The sequence below is a fragment of the Trematomus bernacchii genome, unplaced genomic scaffold (genome assembly GCF_902827165.1).
Source record: "Trematomus bernacchii unplaced genomic scaffold, fTreBer1.1, whole genome shotgun sequence".
NCBI lineage: Eukaryota > Metazoa > Chordata > Actinopteri > Perciformes > Nototheniidae > Trematomus > Trematomus bernacchii.
The window spans coordinates 16599808-16616632 of record NW_022987689.1 but is presented as its reverse complement, the minus strand read 5'-3'; the positions used below and the strand labels follow the sequence as shown (position 1 = coordinate 16616632).

The 16825-nt window shown below is 41.0% G+C and overlaps 1 protein-coding gene across 3 annotated transcripts in view; it reads left to right on the top strand.

Moving 5' to 3' along the window:
- The window catches only part of LOC117489030, a 51054-nt gene that overhangs the window by 844 nt on the left and 33385 nt on the right, over nt 1–16825 (top strand). For 2 of the 3 annotated variants that reach the window (XM_034138263.1, XM_034138261.1), the window contains exons 2-21: nt 73–215; nt 316–475; nt 569–652; nt 1919–2056; nt 2219–2335; nt 2416–2508; nt 2649–2869; nt 3186–3379; nt 5002–5256; nt 5332–5561; nt 5664–5828; nt 6756–6833; nt 8891–9262; nt 10325–10669; nt 12054–12389; nt 13124–13255; nt 13371–13523; nt 14422–14538; nt 15229–15402; nt 15507–15711. In XM_034138263.1, the coding sequence (XP_033994154.1) occupies nt 73–215; nt 316–475; nt 569–652; nt 1919–2056; nt 2219–2335; nt 2416–2508; nt 2649–2869; nt 3186–3379; nt 5002–5256; nt 5332–5561; nt 5664–5828; nt 6756–6833; nt 8891–9262; nt 10325–10669; nt 12054–12389; nt 13124–13255; nt 13371–13523; nt 14422–14538; nt 15229–15402; nt 15507–15711 (3712 nt within the window). The remainder of the gene's footprint in view (nt 1–72; nt 216–315; nt 476–568; nt 653–1918; nt 2057–2218; nt 2336–2415; nt 2509–2648; nt 2870–3185; nt 3380–5001; nt 5257–5331; nt 5562–5663; nt 5829–6755; nt 6834–8890; nt 9263–10324; nt 10670–12053; nt 12390–13123; nt 13256–13370; nt 13524–14421; nt 14539–15228; nt 15403–15506; nt 15712–16825) is intronic. The other variant, XM_034138262.1, reaches the window with a different exon arrangement.

Here is a 16825-nt window from a genome sequence, read left to right as displayed (position 1 = left end):
TATGTCTTTTTTGCTCAGTTAGATGGTCTAGTAATCCGTTCATGAGAATGATTATCTTCTCACTTCTTTTAGAATTTGAAAAAGAGGCAAGCGATCTTGAAGATGACCTTCTCGAAGCCGAAGAGTCCGTCCACAGAGCTGGAGTTTGAGGGTGTAGTGGAGGAGCTGAGGAAGGACAAGAAGATGTATCAGAAAAGAGCCATGCTACAGCTCAGGTCTGTGATTCACTCTGACTTCATCTGTTGATGTATTTTAGGATGTTGTAGTTATGTTAAAATGCCAGTTGCTGACATTAATAGCTGCCATATCGCACAGACAGCCCTTCCAGACCTTTCCTCAGACTTTCCTCCTACGGGAGACTTTCACCGTCGACCTCCTCAAAGGCCTCTACATCCTGGAGTCCAAAGCGGGTTTCCATGGCAACAGAGAGGTCATCCACACCCTCACCCTCGGCTACAAACCACCGAGCCCTTTTGTAAGTTTGACACATGTTGATTTATGACTCACACATGACACAAGTCGATCATTATTGCTTATCGATATTTTTTCTGGCTTTTTCCATGTTTAGGTTTGTTCTGCACTCGTCCATCCTTTCGGCTCTGACACTATTCCATCAGACTCAGAGGTCTGCGTGACCCTAACCAGCAACCAGGTAAACTGCCAGCCTTCTAAACTCCAAACACTCACAAAAAAAAAAATAACCTCTTTATTTGTTTAAAAGGTAATGACATTTTATTACATATATATAACTCTTCTTTCCTTCGCTTTTAAGGTGTCTGGATGCAGAAATATCTTCTCTGGTCAATATTGAAAATGTTGGCTATTTTGCTTCTATAACATTTCTTCTTTGAGACTAGACTAAATTATCCAAAATACACACACATTTAGGTGCTTATAACCAAAAACTTAGCGTTTAATAATGCATATTTAAACATTTTAGAAAATGATAAATAAACCAAAAAGTAACTGGGTTAATGTATGTTATCTACTGGGGAAGTAGCATGGTCATGGGGTGGGGACACTTTTTTTCAGATAAAAATAAAACTGTATTGCTTTTTTTGTACACACCCATTTCCTTACTATTTGCTATCAACACCAGTATAGACAGGATTCACAGTTTCAGGCTACAGACTGTTTTTGTAGGAACCATTATAGATGTGTGGCCAGGGGGAAATGATTGAGGAAGCCAATGTTCTCCGTCTTTCTTTAAGAGTCTTGAACACGCCTGTTCTCCACAGCGACGCAAATGCACACTCACATGTTGTGAAAACCATGCTTGCAAACTGAAGCCCTGCAGGGGGGTCTGGGGGGATCCTCCCCCTTTTAACATGTAAACTACGCATTATGGTACTCTCGGACAAGAAAATAAAGCAACAAGACAACCTTTACTTCAGGGCCAGGCAAACAGGCCAAACAACATTGCTGTATGTTTTTGGGTCATTTTAGAGTCAGTAAAGTAAGGAGGAATTACTCTGTTGCTGCAAAGCCAGAGCAATGTTTTTTTTTAACATTTTTTACATTTCTTTTTGCACGCTATTTTTCAGAACATTACAAGTTATACTTTTAAAAAGTGGTGGGGACAAAATTGGCCATTTCAAAAAGTGTCGGGGACATGTCCCCAGCGTCCCCAGTGCAAATGACGCCTATGAGCATGGTGATATCTACTAGTTACATGTTTGACCTTATTCTCCTGTATCGTGTCCCCTTAAATTCAAGTTCAATGTTTATTAAGATATTAAACTTGTAAATGATAAACTAAAACTTGCAGAGTTGTAGGATAATTTAATTTAATTACAATGGATAAGCATATTTATTTGATAAGTATGATCAAATGTAAGTAAGTACACTAACTTATATACTGTTAGAAAATGTTGGGAACATTTGTGTATTTAATACATGTTTTACATTTCCCTTTAAGACCCAGAGAGACATACAGGGAAGGTTACGGGTCGGCAGCAAAGAGAGACTGACGTTCTTTGGACAAGTTCAGTTTAACCCTTTGCACTCAACTCACCAAGAGATAAAAGTCAGAGCCAACTTCTCCCATCTACTCCAGGTGAAGCGGACTATTACCATAATTATTCTACAGACAAAACCATTTGTTATATGTATGATGTAAGTGCTTAACAACTAACAAGTCCACCTCCAGCAGCGTACAGTATAGTTTACAGTAGAAAAGGCCGAACTTGTGACCACTTGTCTGTTATTACTGTTACAGCTGCAGCTCCCCTCCTCCGCTATAATGGAGGGAAATGTAGGATGGAACCCCAAAAACAACAGTGACTTTGATTATCAGGCAGGAGGGAAACTGAGAATAGAGCGACAGGAATGCCAAGTGAGTAAAACAACTCAGAATTGTAATTATTGCATGTTTAATTGGTGTTAATTATGGATTTTTTGTTTGTTTCTCGTTAGCTTTCTGTACAGCTCAATGGAACATCAGGAAGAGTCAGTCTTTATTCCTCCCTCACCCATCCTTTCAAATCAAAGATACCCAAAACATTAGAGGTACACTGCTTCTGTTTTTTGCAAAAATAATGTCTGTCAGTGGTCCGAAAATAGTCAAATAAATAAAAAGTCAGATGACAAAATGTGTCTGCATTTTAGCATCTAAGCTATCTTCTAAATTTGATGTTCTCCACGTTAAGGTACAGGCCACTGCAGACGTTTCTGCAGTTCGTGGCACAGGAAGTAGCTCCGTACATGTGAGGGCTGATGGGAAGGACAGGGTGAAGCTGGACGCCCAGATGTCCCACTCCTTCCAGAGGGGAGAGAGAGCCATGGGACTGACTGTGAACGTATCCCAGAGTCTGCTGCCTTCTGCCACCGACCTGCACGTAAACATGGCTGCCAACATGTTCTCAGACAGGTGTGTGCATCTTTTTTTTTGTTGGTATAGTATAATTGAGTGAGGGTTTGAATACCATCCGTTCAAAAATACAACAATAAATAATATTAGCAACACACAAAATGATAACAAAATGCAATTGATGAAAAATATATGTATTTTATCCCTATTGTTATGATTTCTTGTCATTCATTTATAGAAAATGTAAAGTAGGTTTTCCTTTTGCGATCATGTAATGGTAATACACCACATCTATTGCACTGTATCATTTTGTGTTAAATAATGTCTTAAGTCTCTTTTTGGACGTTTGATTCTCATTGCATTAACGTCCCTCCAGTGTGTCTCTACATGGCTCCTACACTCAGGGCCATGAGGCTCTGCTGGCTCAGCTCAAAGGGTCTCTCAAAGACACCGGGGGTCTCCAGCTGGCTGTGTCCGGGGACCTGAGGCACTCCATGGCCAGCCTCGCTGTGCTGCCTACAGTCCTGGGGCTGGACGGGCTGCTGGGACAGTCTGACACCCTCATTGAAGGTAGTGTTCATTTAATGAACTAGTCATTTTCTGCCACCAGGGGTCTTCCAATCAAAACAATACCTAAAGAGTTTGGATGCATCGCAAAGAAGCATGGAATCGTGAGAGTTTTTATTTGCAGTCAGCTTCTCCTGGATAGGATTCATTTTTCATATTTAGTTTTACATGGAGCGGAGTTATCTAGAGAGGTCCCCTCCTCTTCAAAATTAATTAATCTGGGGTATTCTGGGGTAGGGAGGCTGTGGCTCAGTGGATAGTATGATGGACTTCGAATCAGGGGATAGCAAGTTCGAGTCCCACTGCAGTCAGCATGTCGTTGTGTCCCTGGGCAAGACACTTCACCCCAAATTGCTCCTGTGGTGATTGTCCACAGTACTGAATGTATGTATGTCGCTTTGGATAAAAGCGTCTAACAAAATGACATGTAATGTAATGTAATGTATTAAACTAGTAAAATTGTCCGGTGCCTTGCTCAAGGGCACCACGGCAGGGCAGGAGGTGAACTGGGACCTCTCCAAGTAGCAGTCCACACACCATATTTAGGTCTGTTCGGGGACTTGAACCGGCGACCCTACGGCTCGCAGTCCAAGCCCCTACTGACTGAGCCACTGCCGAACATATTGTGATTTACTGTTATGTTAAATGTTTTTTCACTTGTTTCTTGTTTAATGTTTGTCATAGCTGAAGTTGTAAATGGATCTGCAAAAAAAGCTTTTGACTTGAACTGACAATATTATCGAATCATATCGTATAATTTAAAGGGGACCTATCATGCAAAATGCACTTTTGTACGTCTTTTACACATGAATATGTGTCCCCGGTGTTCCAGGGAACTCACCAAGTGTCAGAAAACACAACCCTCTCTATTTTCCTCCATACCCAAATCTCTAAAAAAGGGGCTGCAACGGATCTGATAAAAACTGATCCAGATTTGAACACTGTCCTGACGTCAGGACGGTGGCACTACGGCTATTGGGCCAACTCCACCAATCAGGAGGAGACAGCCACGGCCATTGCAGTTCGAAAGCGCTGGAGACGCTGTAGTACATATGCCAGGCCAGTAGGTGGTGCTGTTCTCACAGAATCTGCCCAGAGCTAGAAATTGTCAAATTGAGCGAAATGAGGCATGGCTAAAATGCATGATCTGTTTGGTATTTTGAAAAAAAAAAAGTATAAATATGCCTCATATAGGTATGGTCCCACACTATATTATTCAAATATAGCATGATAGGTCCACTTTAAGATACAGTCATTAGATGACTAAAGTCCTCCACCGGGTAAAATATTAAGCTAAAAACCACCAATATCTAAAAAGAGTGTTGTAAAAAAGTTGCTTAAAATCGGATAACACGTCAATTTATGGCAGGGGATGCATCAACATATGAGTCGACCAATTGAAATGCACCGTTTCCTTGATTTAAACAACCGGGATTTCTCTATATTGAATATTGTTGGAAACACAACCAAATAGCTAACATATTGTAGGTTTATAGGTTTTTAGACATTTGAATGCGGAAATGTTACCTATTATATTTTTAATATTACATGATAGCTTGTGATTTAGTTTGGACATTTACTTCCTGACATCGTGGTAATTTTTTAATTTGTTATTGTCATTGTAGGACAGCTGAGAGTACGAGTGATGGAGACCTTGTACAGCGTGGAGCTCAGACATCAGGAGGCTCTCGGAGATATTTTGGACAGAGAAGATGAAGAGGGCATGATGGGAACAACATTTCACATGGCACGTGATTGGCTGTGTGTTCGGTCAGGGGCGGAGCATTTGTGCATGAATGCGAGTCGCCGAATTGGGGATGGAGGGATGGGAGAGATCTACACAAGGCTATCTCATTCCTTTGTCTTACTAAATGCCACAGGTAAATCCTTACTTTATACATATGCACACATATAGCTTCTCCTGGTGTCTGACTGCCTTTGACCACTGAATACAGGTGTACCTGCCAGCAGTGATGCCCAGCTGAGGTGGGCCCAGGATGGAGGTCGTTTGTCAGTCTTTGCAGAGCTGCATGCTGGAGCAGAACATCTAAAAGCTGAGTTTAATGGAGGAAAGACTGACCAGCTTACACAACGATGGGAGTTCTTCTCCAGGCTGCAGCATCACTTCAAAGCCCTGCTGAAGAGAGGTGTATCAAGCTCCATACTAGCTAAAGCACATTACCAGGTGCAGGACTATCTACACTTTTTATATCCCAAGCATATTTCATAAACAACACTAGATGTATCAACTTGATATCTGTTCTTGTGTTTTCTTTCCCACTGTTAGTTAGAAAAAGAAAGTCTGGACACAGGCGTGGTCCTTCACACAGGAGACGAGAGAGTGGTTGATATCCTTTTTAATGTTGGATCAAAGAACAGCGCAGCTATATTGGAATTGTCTCTATGGCAACAGATGAAGATCCTTCAGGGTGTCATACCCACCTCTTTACAGGTAAACCTTGCTTACAGCATGTATACACTTTAATTTATCGATTTATTGCCCATGACTGAAAATGTGAACTTTGACTGTCTTTCATATTAAACAATACATTTGGAGCGTTGTCCTTTATACATCAAGTTATCAGTTAGTCCATCAATTAAAATTTTCTGGAAAGAAAAATATGTAATTCTATCATAAAATAATGTTGCTTTTGGAAATAATGTCAAATAGAGAGGGCCCACAGATTATCCCTGGAGGACACCGCACTTCACTTGATCCTTGTAACATTCATACATTGGTACAACTACTATATGTTCACCCTGCATGTAGGAAACAACTTAAAGGGATGGTAACACTTTATTAATAAATCATTAATAAATGGTATATTGATAGCTATTTCACTGTTAACAGAGAATGAAATGATAACTTCATGATAAAATGACATACATTAAAGTACTATTTATTAAACATTATAAATTATATTTGTATTATTTGTTAAATTACTATCAACTTAAATGATTTAACTCTCAATTTAATATTGATCAATAATGGACTTTAGAAAGTTTTACAAAGCAAGGAAAGCTGTCTTCCTCTTTTGTTGTCTTTATGCTCAGCTAATCTAAGCTAACAACCAAGAAATACTTTTTTCCCCACAAGAAATATCACTTTAAAAACTTTGTCCCAGTATTCCAGCATGTCCAGCTGCACACCATGATCAGTAGTATCAAATGAACCAGTAAGAACCTAACAGAAACACTGCTTCAACAATAAACATTTTATGTTTTAGAAAATGGGCTCAAATGAGCATGTTGGTGTACCACAACATGTTTGACTGTTGCACGTCTAAGGTTCAGTAATTCCACAGAAATTCTTCCATCTCCTCCTTCAGTTTCTTCTTTGAAAAACAAACTTTGCTAACGGGTGTTTTTGTTTTCACAGATGAACTGCACAGGGGACTCCAGCGCAGAGCGTCTCTCAGCCCAGTGCTATGGAAATGTCTCAGGTCGCCCCGCGGAGGTACGAGTATTTCGCTCCTATAGACCACACAACAGGCTCTGCTATGGCCTGTCGCTAGCTCACTTTAGCCTTAGCGCTAGAGCTAAAGGCTGTTACGGTCCTAACAGCCAGACGGAGCTCCGGGCTAACCTCACCCACTCCTCCGTGCTAATGCTAACGTATCTGGGCGTGCCTACAAAATCTAGTCTCAGGCTTCTGCTCCGGCCTGGGCCTCAGAGGTGGGCCCTGAGTGTTGGGTTGGTTTGTGACCCTTGGAGAATGGACCTAAATGTGGGACTGAGGCTAGAGAGGCCTGGGCTGTATGGCTGGCATGGGCTGCTTGAGTTTGGGGGCCGCGGCGTTACCCACAAGGCTGAGCTGACAGGTCGGATGAAGCTGGAAAGCTGGTGTAATATCTGGGCGGATGTCAATGTGGCCTGTGACTCACTGACCTCAAGTCTGTTGCTGTCTGTGCGGTGCAAAGGGGTGGGGAGGTTAACATGGGTGCAGGTTAGGAGAGTTGAGGGGGGTGTACCACAGAAAACCTCTTTAACAGTAAATGGGCTGGCAGGGAACGATGGATTTACATGTTCCCTAGGTCTGGAAAGTGTGAAGGACTCCTGTCAGTGCTTCTTGTCTGTACTGCTGAAGGACAGAAAGGTGGAAGTGGGCTGGACTCTGCAGCATCACTGGGCTTCTCTTACCTCCATCTTCCCAAACAAAATAGAACTCCAGGGGTCAGGGGAGCTCAGTGACACTTCCCTCTCTGGAAGTGCCATGGTTTCTTTCAACACCCGCTCGGCTCTGATGGACCTGACTACTTCCTGGGAGCCCTCCACCTCCTTGAAGGTCATGCTTCAGCAAAACCTGACCCACACGAGAGTACCATCCGAGCTAACTGTTAGCATGTTGACCACGGCTGGTCGAGCTGAATTGGAGGTGGAAAGTGATGCGTGCTCTGTGCTTTTCCTGACAAATCAACAAAAAGGAGGAGACAGGAGGAGCAGCTGGAGCTTTTTTGTCCACCAGCGAAGTGTCTTACTGAAGGTTAGAGAGGAAACAAGTGCACAGAGACTTGTTTCCCAGCAGAGGAAAGCAAAAGAAACATCTTCGCCACGGAGATGACTCTCTGTCTTTCCATTACATTACAATTCACATTGATAACACTGTTACTCTGTGATAAACGTATCAATGGACCCTGGAATGGGCGCTAATAAGACGTTATGGTCTGCAATGTCTGTCCCTATGTTCAACACTTTGGTTAACACTGATACAAATAATGATCACAGGAACAGGGTCAATTGTAATAACTAACGCACATCATCAGGTGAAAACTTTAGTTTGTCCATGACTTTGGTTTATGATCCAGTACCTGCCACACTAATGACATCAAAGATTTTCTATTCTCAATTATCTCAACAATATTAAACCTTTGTTGCACTTAAGTAGAAATATATTGCAATGGTCTTGTTTGTGAACTTCAGTATGTTTGTGGTTAATAGATGTATTAAAAGGATATAAACCTGTATTCAGCATAAAACAATCCCAGAAAAACTGTGATCGAGTAGCAAACATTTATTTGTTGCCCTAATCCTACATTAGGCCTCACAAAGTATTTAATTGTATGCACTTTACTTTACTTTACACAGTCATTACTATTTTTTAGGTCCCTCGTTTTTTTTGTATACAAACTTTTTTTAAAACATATTTTTCAGAAAGAATTTCGCGACAGAAAAACAGTTATTTATCCAAGATAGATTATTTGAATGTCCTTATCAATAACACATTATTGCCAAAGCACATGTTCAAAGTGGTACAAAAGTAAAAACATGAAGCAACCTTGCTAACAATAATATGTTGTTCAAAATCATGGAAAGAAAGAAGCTGAAATAATAAATAGTAACTATTATATTATTGGCAAAGTGACTTCTATGACTTATAGCAAGGACTTCTTTACTCACACCACAGTGAATTGGAACGTGATTATGACCTGAAGGATACATCTTAAGACTTGTTTAATTAACCCCCCCTGCTAATAAGTTTGTAAGGGGGTTCTAATCTTTCCTTCTTCATTTCAGACCCTCCTGCCAGCGCAGACCTCAGCCAACATCTCCATCACCCGCTCTGGCTGCTCCACTGATCTCAGAGCTGTCCTCCATGCTGATGGGGAGCAGAAAGGCAGCCTCAGTGTGCACTCCACATGTTGCCCTCAGCTCAGTCTGAGAGCATCTGTACAGCACTCTATAGAGGCCGTACAGATGCTGGGACTTCCTGCCCACGGAGCTTTCATCCTGAATGTCTCAGCTGCACATCTGCCTGGCGTGGAGGTCGGCGTGGAGCTGGGTCGTTGTTATTTCAGAGGTCATTTAGGGAAAACCCAGGATCCACAGACAGAGGAGGAGCCGGCTTCCTACGCTGTCAATGTGACCAACCACTGCCCCGCTCTACAGGTCAGACAAGCAATCACTCCTGTGTGGAAACCTGAATAAACTCATATGTTTCAATTGTAAATATTACTCAAACTGTGACGACATATTGATCTTTCTTTCATCGCAGTTAGAAGAACTGGGATCTCCTACATGTTCAACCCGGTCATGTTTACTCAGATTCCTTTGAAAAACAGTTTCCAGCTCATTAGAAAGTCAAGATACAGCTCATTTATTATAGCAGCGAGCAGAACAACACATGCTGGATTACCTGTAAAAACACCCCATTTGAATGCTGAGTGCCAAATCTCCTTCTACCAAGAGACAATCTGAGTCCCTGGACTTAACATGGCTGTACATATGGGGCCCTATTCTGCTCATTTTCAGGTTCATATTAGTATGTAGTGCCTCTACTGTGACATGTTTACATGCTTTAATGTTCAAAAAGCTCTTTATTTTTCTCATACAGCCTGTGCTGCAGCACGTCTTTTCACCCTCTGTCTGAAACCAGAGTCTGCTCTGATTGGTTAGCTGGCTGGGTCTGTTGTGATTGGTCAACCGCTTAGAAATGTCCCGCCGCTTTGCCTATCACGCACAAGTGTTACATAGTAATGCCGGTATGTTACTGAAGTAAACAAAGAAATCCAAAACTTCCTTTGGAAGAAACCCCTCAAAGCACAATAGGGCTCCTTTAAAAAAGATATACAATTGACAAGGGTGAGAAGGTATTGTATGCAATGTTTAGTAGGAAGTTAAAAAGCAGCAGATAAAACAGAATTAAAAAACTATTAACGTAAAATGATTATTAGATGTGTGTGAATCTAGTTCATTATTTTCATTATCCAATATTGAATCTTTAATGGGGACTTTTTATGCTTTTTGGGGTTTACTCCAGAGGAATTGTCTTCCCCCCTGCCTGAAACGCCTCCATTGGTCTCCTTTCATTCTTTTTGTAAACATGTCCCAGCCATAAAATGATGACAAAAAAATATCAAATATAGGAGAGTTTATTTTATATCCACCAGTAATAAAGCTATATAAAAAACAGCTACTGATGAACATCCTCCTTGTATGTCTGTGCCACAGGAAACGGTCCTCCCGGTGTCCCTGACCCTCCGGGGCCACCTGTCAGTCGGCCCCTGTCAGCTCACCATGACCTCCTCTCTAAGGGCCGACTCTGAGGGCCTCTCCCTGGAGCTGGGGCAGGTCTGCAGGCCCCCACGTCTATCTGGGAGCCTCACCCACTCTTTCTCTGGGCTGAGGAGCCTTGGCGTGCCCCAGACGATGAGCATAGAGGCCTCGGCCCCAGAGCAGGCAGGGGCCCTGCTCATAAAGGCTGGGACGTGTTCCATTAGAGCCAATAGAGTCTCAGGGTCCTCAGGAAGGACACCGTGGCTCTGGGCTCTGGATGCTCAATGCCCATTGCTACAGGTAACTACTACAGTCTGTTTTAAAGCTGTCCTTATTCCATACAATGACCATTTGTGTTACGCTGTGTTACTTTGAGCTCTTGAAGAAGAATATGTTTTCCTCTTATGGCTCCAGGATGAAGAAAGAATCAAAAAAGTCTGGATGAATTGAAGTAAATGGGGGAGCGTTTTCCAACAGTAAAACGATATCAAAACAAGAGTGTAAGAGTGTAAGAGTTTCGATTACAAACTCTTACACAACTATTGCAGCATAATTCAAGTCTTAATTCTACAGTAGTATGTTGAAGTCTTCACAAATATCTGCATTTTCACACTTGATGAGATGCGCTACGAGCCCTGTTAAGTGTATTAGAACAAGGCATACTCATACAACGGTTTGTATGATATCTTACGAATCTTGCACATTTTCTATACGAAGTCTAGTAATCTTATATGCATATGCAATTCAAAGATTCAAAGGTTTAATGTTTTATGCATAGTGGCTACAGTGTAGATATGGCAATGAAAACCTTAAGTCCCAGGCTCCTCAAACAATGCAACATAAAGTAAACGTGCAAGTTAACTTCCAGCTTCAGAGGAAACTGCTTTAAGAATAAGATCGAGTAATGGTTCAAAACGACACAAGTGACTTCATTCCATGTCAAATTTGTCAATGTTTGGGTTGAAATACCAACGGAAGCTATGTTACGTGCACAAGTTACCTTTCATCCATGTCCATACCTCCTGGTTTTGAGGAAAATGCAAACAGATAGATTTTGTAAACAGTGTGTAAACAGATGTTTTGACATCGTTTTGCTGGTTTTAAACACAGCCCTTACTTCCATCCAATTTGTTATCTTTCATTTACCAGCTAGACATGCGAGAAAAACACATTTGCTTTAAGAATTCAACGTAACAGGGTGAGAAACTGATCTTATTGTGGGTGAATTGTTCCTTTTAATCAGGTATCTACATTTATGACCATAACAATATCAATTTTGGAATTCAGTAGTGTCTGACACACATTATGAGGGGTTTCTCCTTTTACAGTTAAAGGCCTGAATAAAATAGGGATCCAATTACTATTCAATTATTGATTGTCTAAGCATTTTGACCTTTTTCACTGCAGACATGTAGAAATGTCAGGAAAAGGTCAGGGATAATTACATCACAATAATTAAGACTGGGGCGTTCAATTAAATGGAGCAAATGTTAGTCTAAGTTACATATGATTTTGATTGATGGATTGATGGTGGTTTTCCTGGAAAGTCCAAATGTACTCTATTATAGGTCAATCATTTACCACTTTGGGGCAATTTGAAGGATAAGGAATCTTCAGTCAGTGTTTGTAGAAGACGTTTTTATCACTACCAGTGATAATAGTGTTGATATTCTGTCCTGTTCAGGCTCATCTGAATGGCTCAGTGTGGCAGGACCCTCTGGGTGTTTGGACAGTGACAGTGGACACCAACCAGGAGGATAAAAGGGGTTTCCTGAGGCTGAATGCAAGGGCCTGGCCGGAGCTGAGTGTGGAGGGCGAGCTCCGTCACGACCTCCCCGCCCTGAGAGGGTTACCGCAGCACGGCAGACTGAGGGTCTCCTGCAGGGCCGGTGAACAGCGGTATGACGGGGAGGCCCTCGTTCAGCTGGAGCTGTGCACTGTGGGAGCCAGTGGAGCTGTGATGTCACAGACAGGCCTGCAGGGGGCGCTGCTGTATCACAACAACTGCACTCTCATTCAGGTACACACACCACATGATCATCCAACTGCTGAGGTCGCAATAGCTTATCACTTTGAATCAGTTTCTATTTCATTTTGAATTTCATTTTAGTTTGATTGTTTCTTACAATTATGTAGCTGCATATACATACAAAACAAATGTTTGGAGAACTGTGTAGAATAGTCCATAATGTTTTATGTTGACTTTGATCTGGTAATCAAGTTGAGTTCTCAATTAAGATTTAAATAGATTTGTAGCCATGATTATAATGACATACAGACCTGCCAAAGCCTTGTATGAATAATGAAGTAATCAATGTACTCTTTATGAAGAGGACCAACAAGTTAAAGAAGCAACACAGCATTCTTTAGCCCCGATATGTGAATAAAAAAAGGAACAACAACTTGTCATTCGCAGTTTCCTGAGCTGAAAAGCTTTGTTAAATCGTATTTCACCTATTACTAACAAACAAGACTCGGACGCATGTGAAAAAAACAAGGATAAATTGTAAAGCTATCGCCACAGAGCGTTCGGTTTAATATCTTTGGTTCCATGTCACGGGAGTTGGTGGAAAAAAACATGCTGTCTCCTTTTTTGGAAGTGTTATTATACATCAAAAATACATTCTAACATTCATTTGTATGTATTAGTTCTTCAATCAGGCATATCTGCTATTTATTTATTTAAGGCTCACTTCAATAAATGATATTTAATTATTCAACGATCACTCTTCCCCTCTCGTCTGATGTCTGTAGGAGTGGGGGAGTCCCGACAGGATGGAGTATTCTGGGGCGTTGGTCGTCTCCCCGACTCTAACAGAGTCTCGGGTCTCCATGGCGATTGATGAAGCAGAGTTAAAGGCTTCTGTGGTTCTCAAGGAAACCAAGGTGTGGATATGCATGGACACATTTGTTACATAAATAAACAATAACAATTCACATTACACAAAGCATTGAGATGAAGTGACATCATGTATCATTTTTCACTGCTGTTGTTTTCCAGGATATAAATGAAGCATCGCTCAGTGTGAACCATTCTGTGCCCGTGTTGAAGAAGATGGGTCTCCCTGTCAGTGCTGCACTCACAATGCATTCTGGGAGTCATGGCAACGGATCGTACTATTACCTGCTACACAGCAGTGCAGGAAGCCAGAAGGTACCCTTTTATAAAACAGTTTAGAATCAAATGAAAGTCTTAGACAAACAGTATCTGGCCAATCTTTCATTTGGTGGATCATTATGGAAATGTTGATGCATTTATAAAAAAATATAATTTAGTATGTACTGACAGGCAATATAAGATAGTTATTAAAGCAATCCCTCAAGCAATGATTGTTTGAATTAAAGGCATGCTTTCGTATTCTGTGGTTATTCCACAAGAGCTGTCATTACTTGTAAATGGATAATAAATGTAATAACAAATGATTAAGAACTGCCCTCACATCAATTTGCTTTCCTTCACAGCTACAAAGAAAACATATTTTTGAAAAGTATTCAAACAATTATATTATAAAGATAAGAACCTTTTCTTTCCAGTTCCACCAAAAGCTAAAGAAGTACATTTTAAAATCATACCTTTGTAATCATTTCTCACGCCACAGATTCAATTTAGATTGAAATATAAGCTCCTTTTGTCCTTTAGACATTTTCCACAGTATTGGTTAATTTATAATGAGAAAAACATTTCGCACATCTATTTCGGCCTTCAATTTGAAAACAAAAAAACTGAATTTGGAATTAATAAATTGATTATTTTAGCAAAATATTAAATTCACAAATGTCGCTTTTCAATATTTCCCCAGTTTGTATTGCCTTTCTAAATGAAAGGCATGATGATACAAAACATTTATTAAATTATGCTTCTTTTTTTCTCCACTTTCTTTCTGTTCAAAATGCCCTCAGTTTTGTTAATTGATGTGATGAACATTGATGTTTATGTCCCTTTTGATTGTGTATTTGATATAATTGTTCAATAATAAAAAGAAAAAAATATTTTTTATAATGATAGTGAGTTTCCACTGTATGTAACGGCGTCTCCTCTCCATGTTTCACAGCTAACTCAGGAGATGAGCGTCTCACAGATGTCTGAGTCAGTCCGAGTGAAGAGTCTCTTCAGACACACAGTGAGCGTCCTGAGGAGAGCGGGAGTCCCAGCAGACAGCAGCATGCAGGTTAGAAACCGTCAACAAGTGACAGTGAATTGACTTTAAACAGTTCAATTAATAAAGGTGTGCCTGTCCAATTCTTTTTTAGAAGGGCCAAATTCGAAAAATGAAAAGTGCTAAGGAGTAGGCGGACATTTGCATTTCCTGTCTGACTTTTAAATCCAAGAATTTAAATGTGAAAAAATAGTGCTTTAAATCTTAGCAGTGCGTTTTTGTCTGCAACAAACATTTATTTTCTTTATAGATTCATAAGCAGATATGTTCTGGAATAATGGATTAAGGGTTTTGCTCAAAATTGTCAAGAAAGTCCAGCCCAAATTTTAGAAAGTCCAAGGCTTTCTTTATTTCTGCGGGAACAATTAATTATAAAAAGGTAGTTGATAAACATTTTCAGTCTTTATTATTTTATTCTCTAATGTTCCTGTTTATTAATTTGTTCAGTTGAAATCTCCTTAATTCTATCTTTTATGGGTTCTTTTTTAAAAGACGTATTAATGTGCTTAATGACATAACCCGTGTGTGTGTGTGTGTGTGTGTGTGTGTGTGTGTGTGTGTGTGTGTGTGTGTGTGTGTGTGTGTGTGTGTGTGTGTGTGTGTGTGTGTGTGTGTGTGTGTGTGTGTGGTGTGTGTGTGTGTGTGTGTGTGTGTGTGTGTGTGTGTGTGTGTGTGTGTGTGTGTGTGTGTGTGTGTGTGTAGGTGGAGCTGGGCTCAGCAGGGGGGAAGGCCTTCACCTTACAGTCCCAGTTTGGAGGTCAGCAGGCTGGGGTGAGACTCAGCATGAAATCTCTCCCAACGAGCAAAGAGATGAGAGGAAGCATGTGGCACGGCTGGTCCTGGCTGCAGGGGAGGGGGCTGCCCCGCAACATAGAGGTATCATATCTTGGTTATTTACATTATATAGGTTCATCAAACTGGTATTCAAAGAGTGTTTTAAAAAAAGAAAAAACCTCCTCGCTTCTTATTGTCTTCTTCAGGGCCTGTGCTCCGTCCAGGGGGTCTTCTCTCAGCTCCAGTCGGGGGTCCGGCTCTCTGTGGACGGGCAGCAGCTGCTCTCTTCCGGGCTGAACGTCAGTGTTTCTGAGGGACGCCTGGCTCTGCTGCTCTCATTCTCCCCCCCCGCTGCAAATCTGACAGGAACCCAGAACAGTCTGAACACCACGATCACTGCACAGTTCAAAGGTCAGAGTGTATTCACCGCTGGATTCCATGTTTGTGTTTTAATACTATTCCCTAAGTTTGGGACACTGCAGTTGTTTATCGGTACTTTTTGAGGTGATACGATTATTCTCCTTTATATGGAAGACCTTCAAAGAACCAGCACCTTAATGATTATTGCATTGCAGGCCTTTATCTGGGTTTTACATTCAGTCCTTTCATTCAGCTGCAGTATCAAAGACTGACCTCTATTGTCATGATGGGTATAAGGAACTATTTTCAGTATTAATCCTTGGGTCCTTGAATGTATGTCCATTTGAGGGCAAAAATCAAGGCCTTCAAAATCTTTAAAAGAAACATAAAAATATGATAGTTATGATAGTTGAATATTTTAATGTTTTTTTTACTTGAGGTTAGTAATAGCGTACGTTTGTGTGGCTCTTTCTGTTTTTTCTGTGGAGTGAAGTCTGATTGAAGCAAAGTGAGAGTGTGTCCTTCAATTTGCTAGGTCATTTGACCTTGGATGGTTAGGGTTAAGTCCTGAGTGAGTATAAATCTAACTCAACTTAGAGTTTTCGCTCTGATTGATATTTGAAGCAACCTTCAGTTATGCCTGGAAAATGTCAATTCCATGTCTGGTGTTCACTTAAGACATTTATTTCAGGCTTATTGAAGATCCGCCAGACATCCACATGGCAGGGTGAAGAACCAGCTGCCTAATATAAAAAGTTGGAGACTTTTTTTATTATCATTTATTATAGTGGATTGCAAATGGACTATGCTCATGTGCTCTTCTATGTTTTCATTTAATGCCATTAACCCACCAGATGGAAATGAGCATCTATGGCTAAATCTGGCACATTTACATGATGGACTCCAGTGCTCATGTTAAATACTGTGCATTAGGCGCGTTCACACCGGAGCACTTTCCTCGTACTTTTCCCGTTTAGTTCCGATAGTGCCTGGAATTATGCGTTCACACCAAAAAGAGAACTTAGTTCAGAGAACTTTTACCCCCATGTTTAGTGCCTGCTAGAGAGGTGGGACTATCCTGGGGAGAAAAAAGTGATTCAGGTGTGAACGCGATCTGTACTGAGTTCCATGGGGGTACTAAGTGCAGGGAACTAAGTGCTGGCAC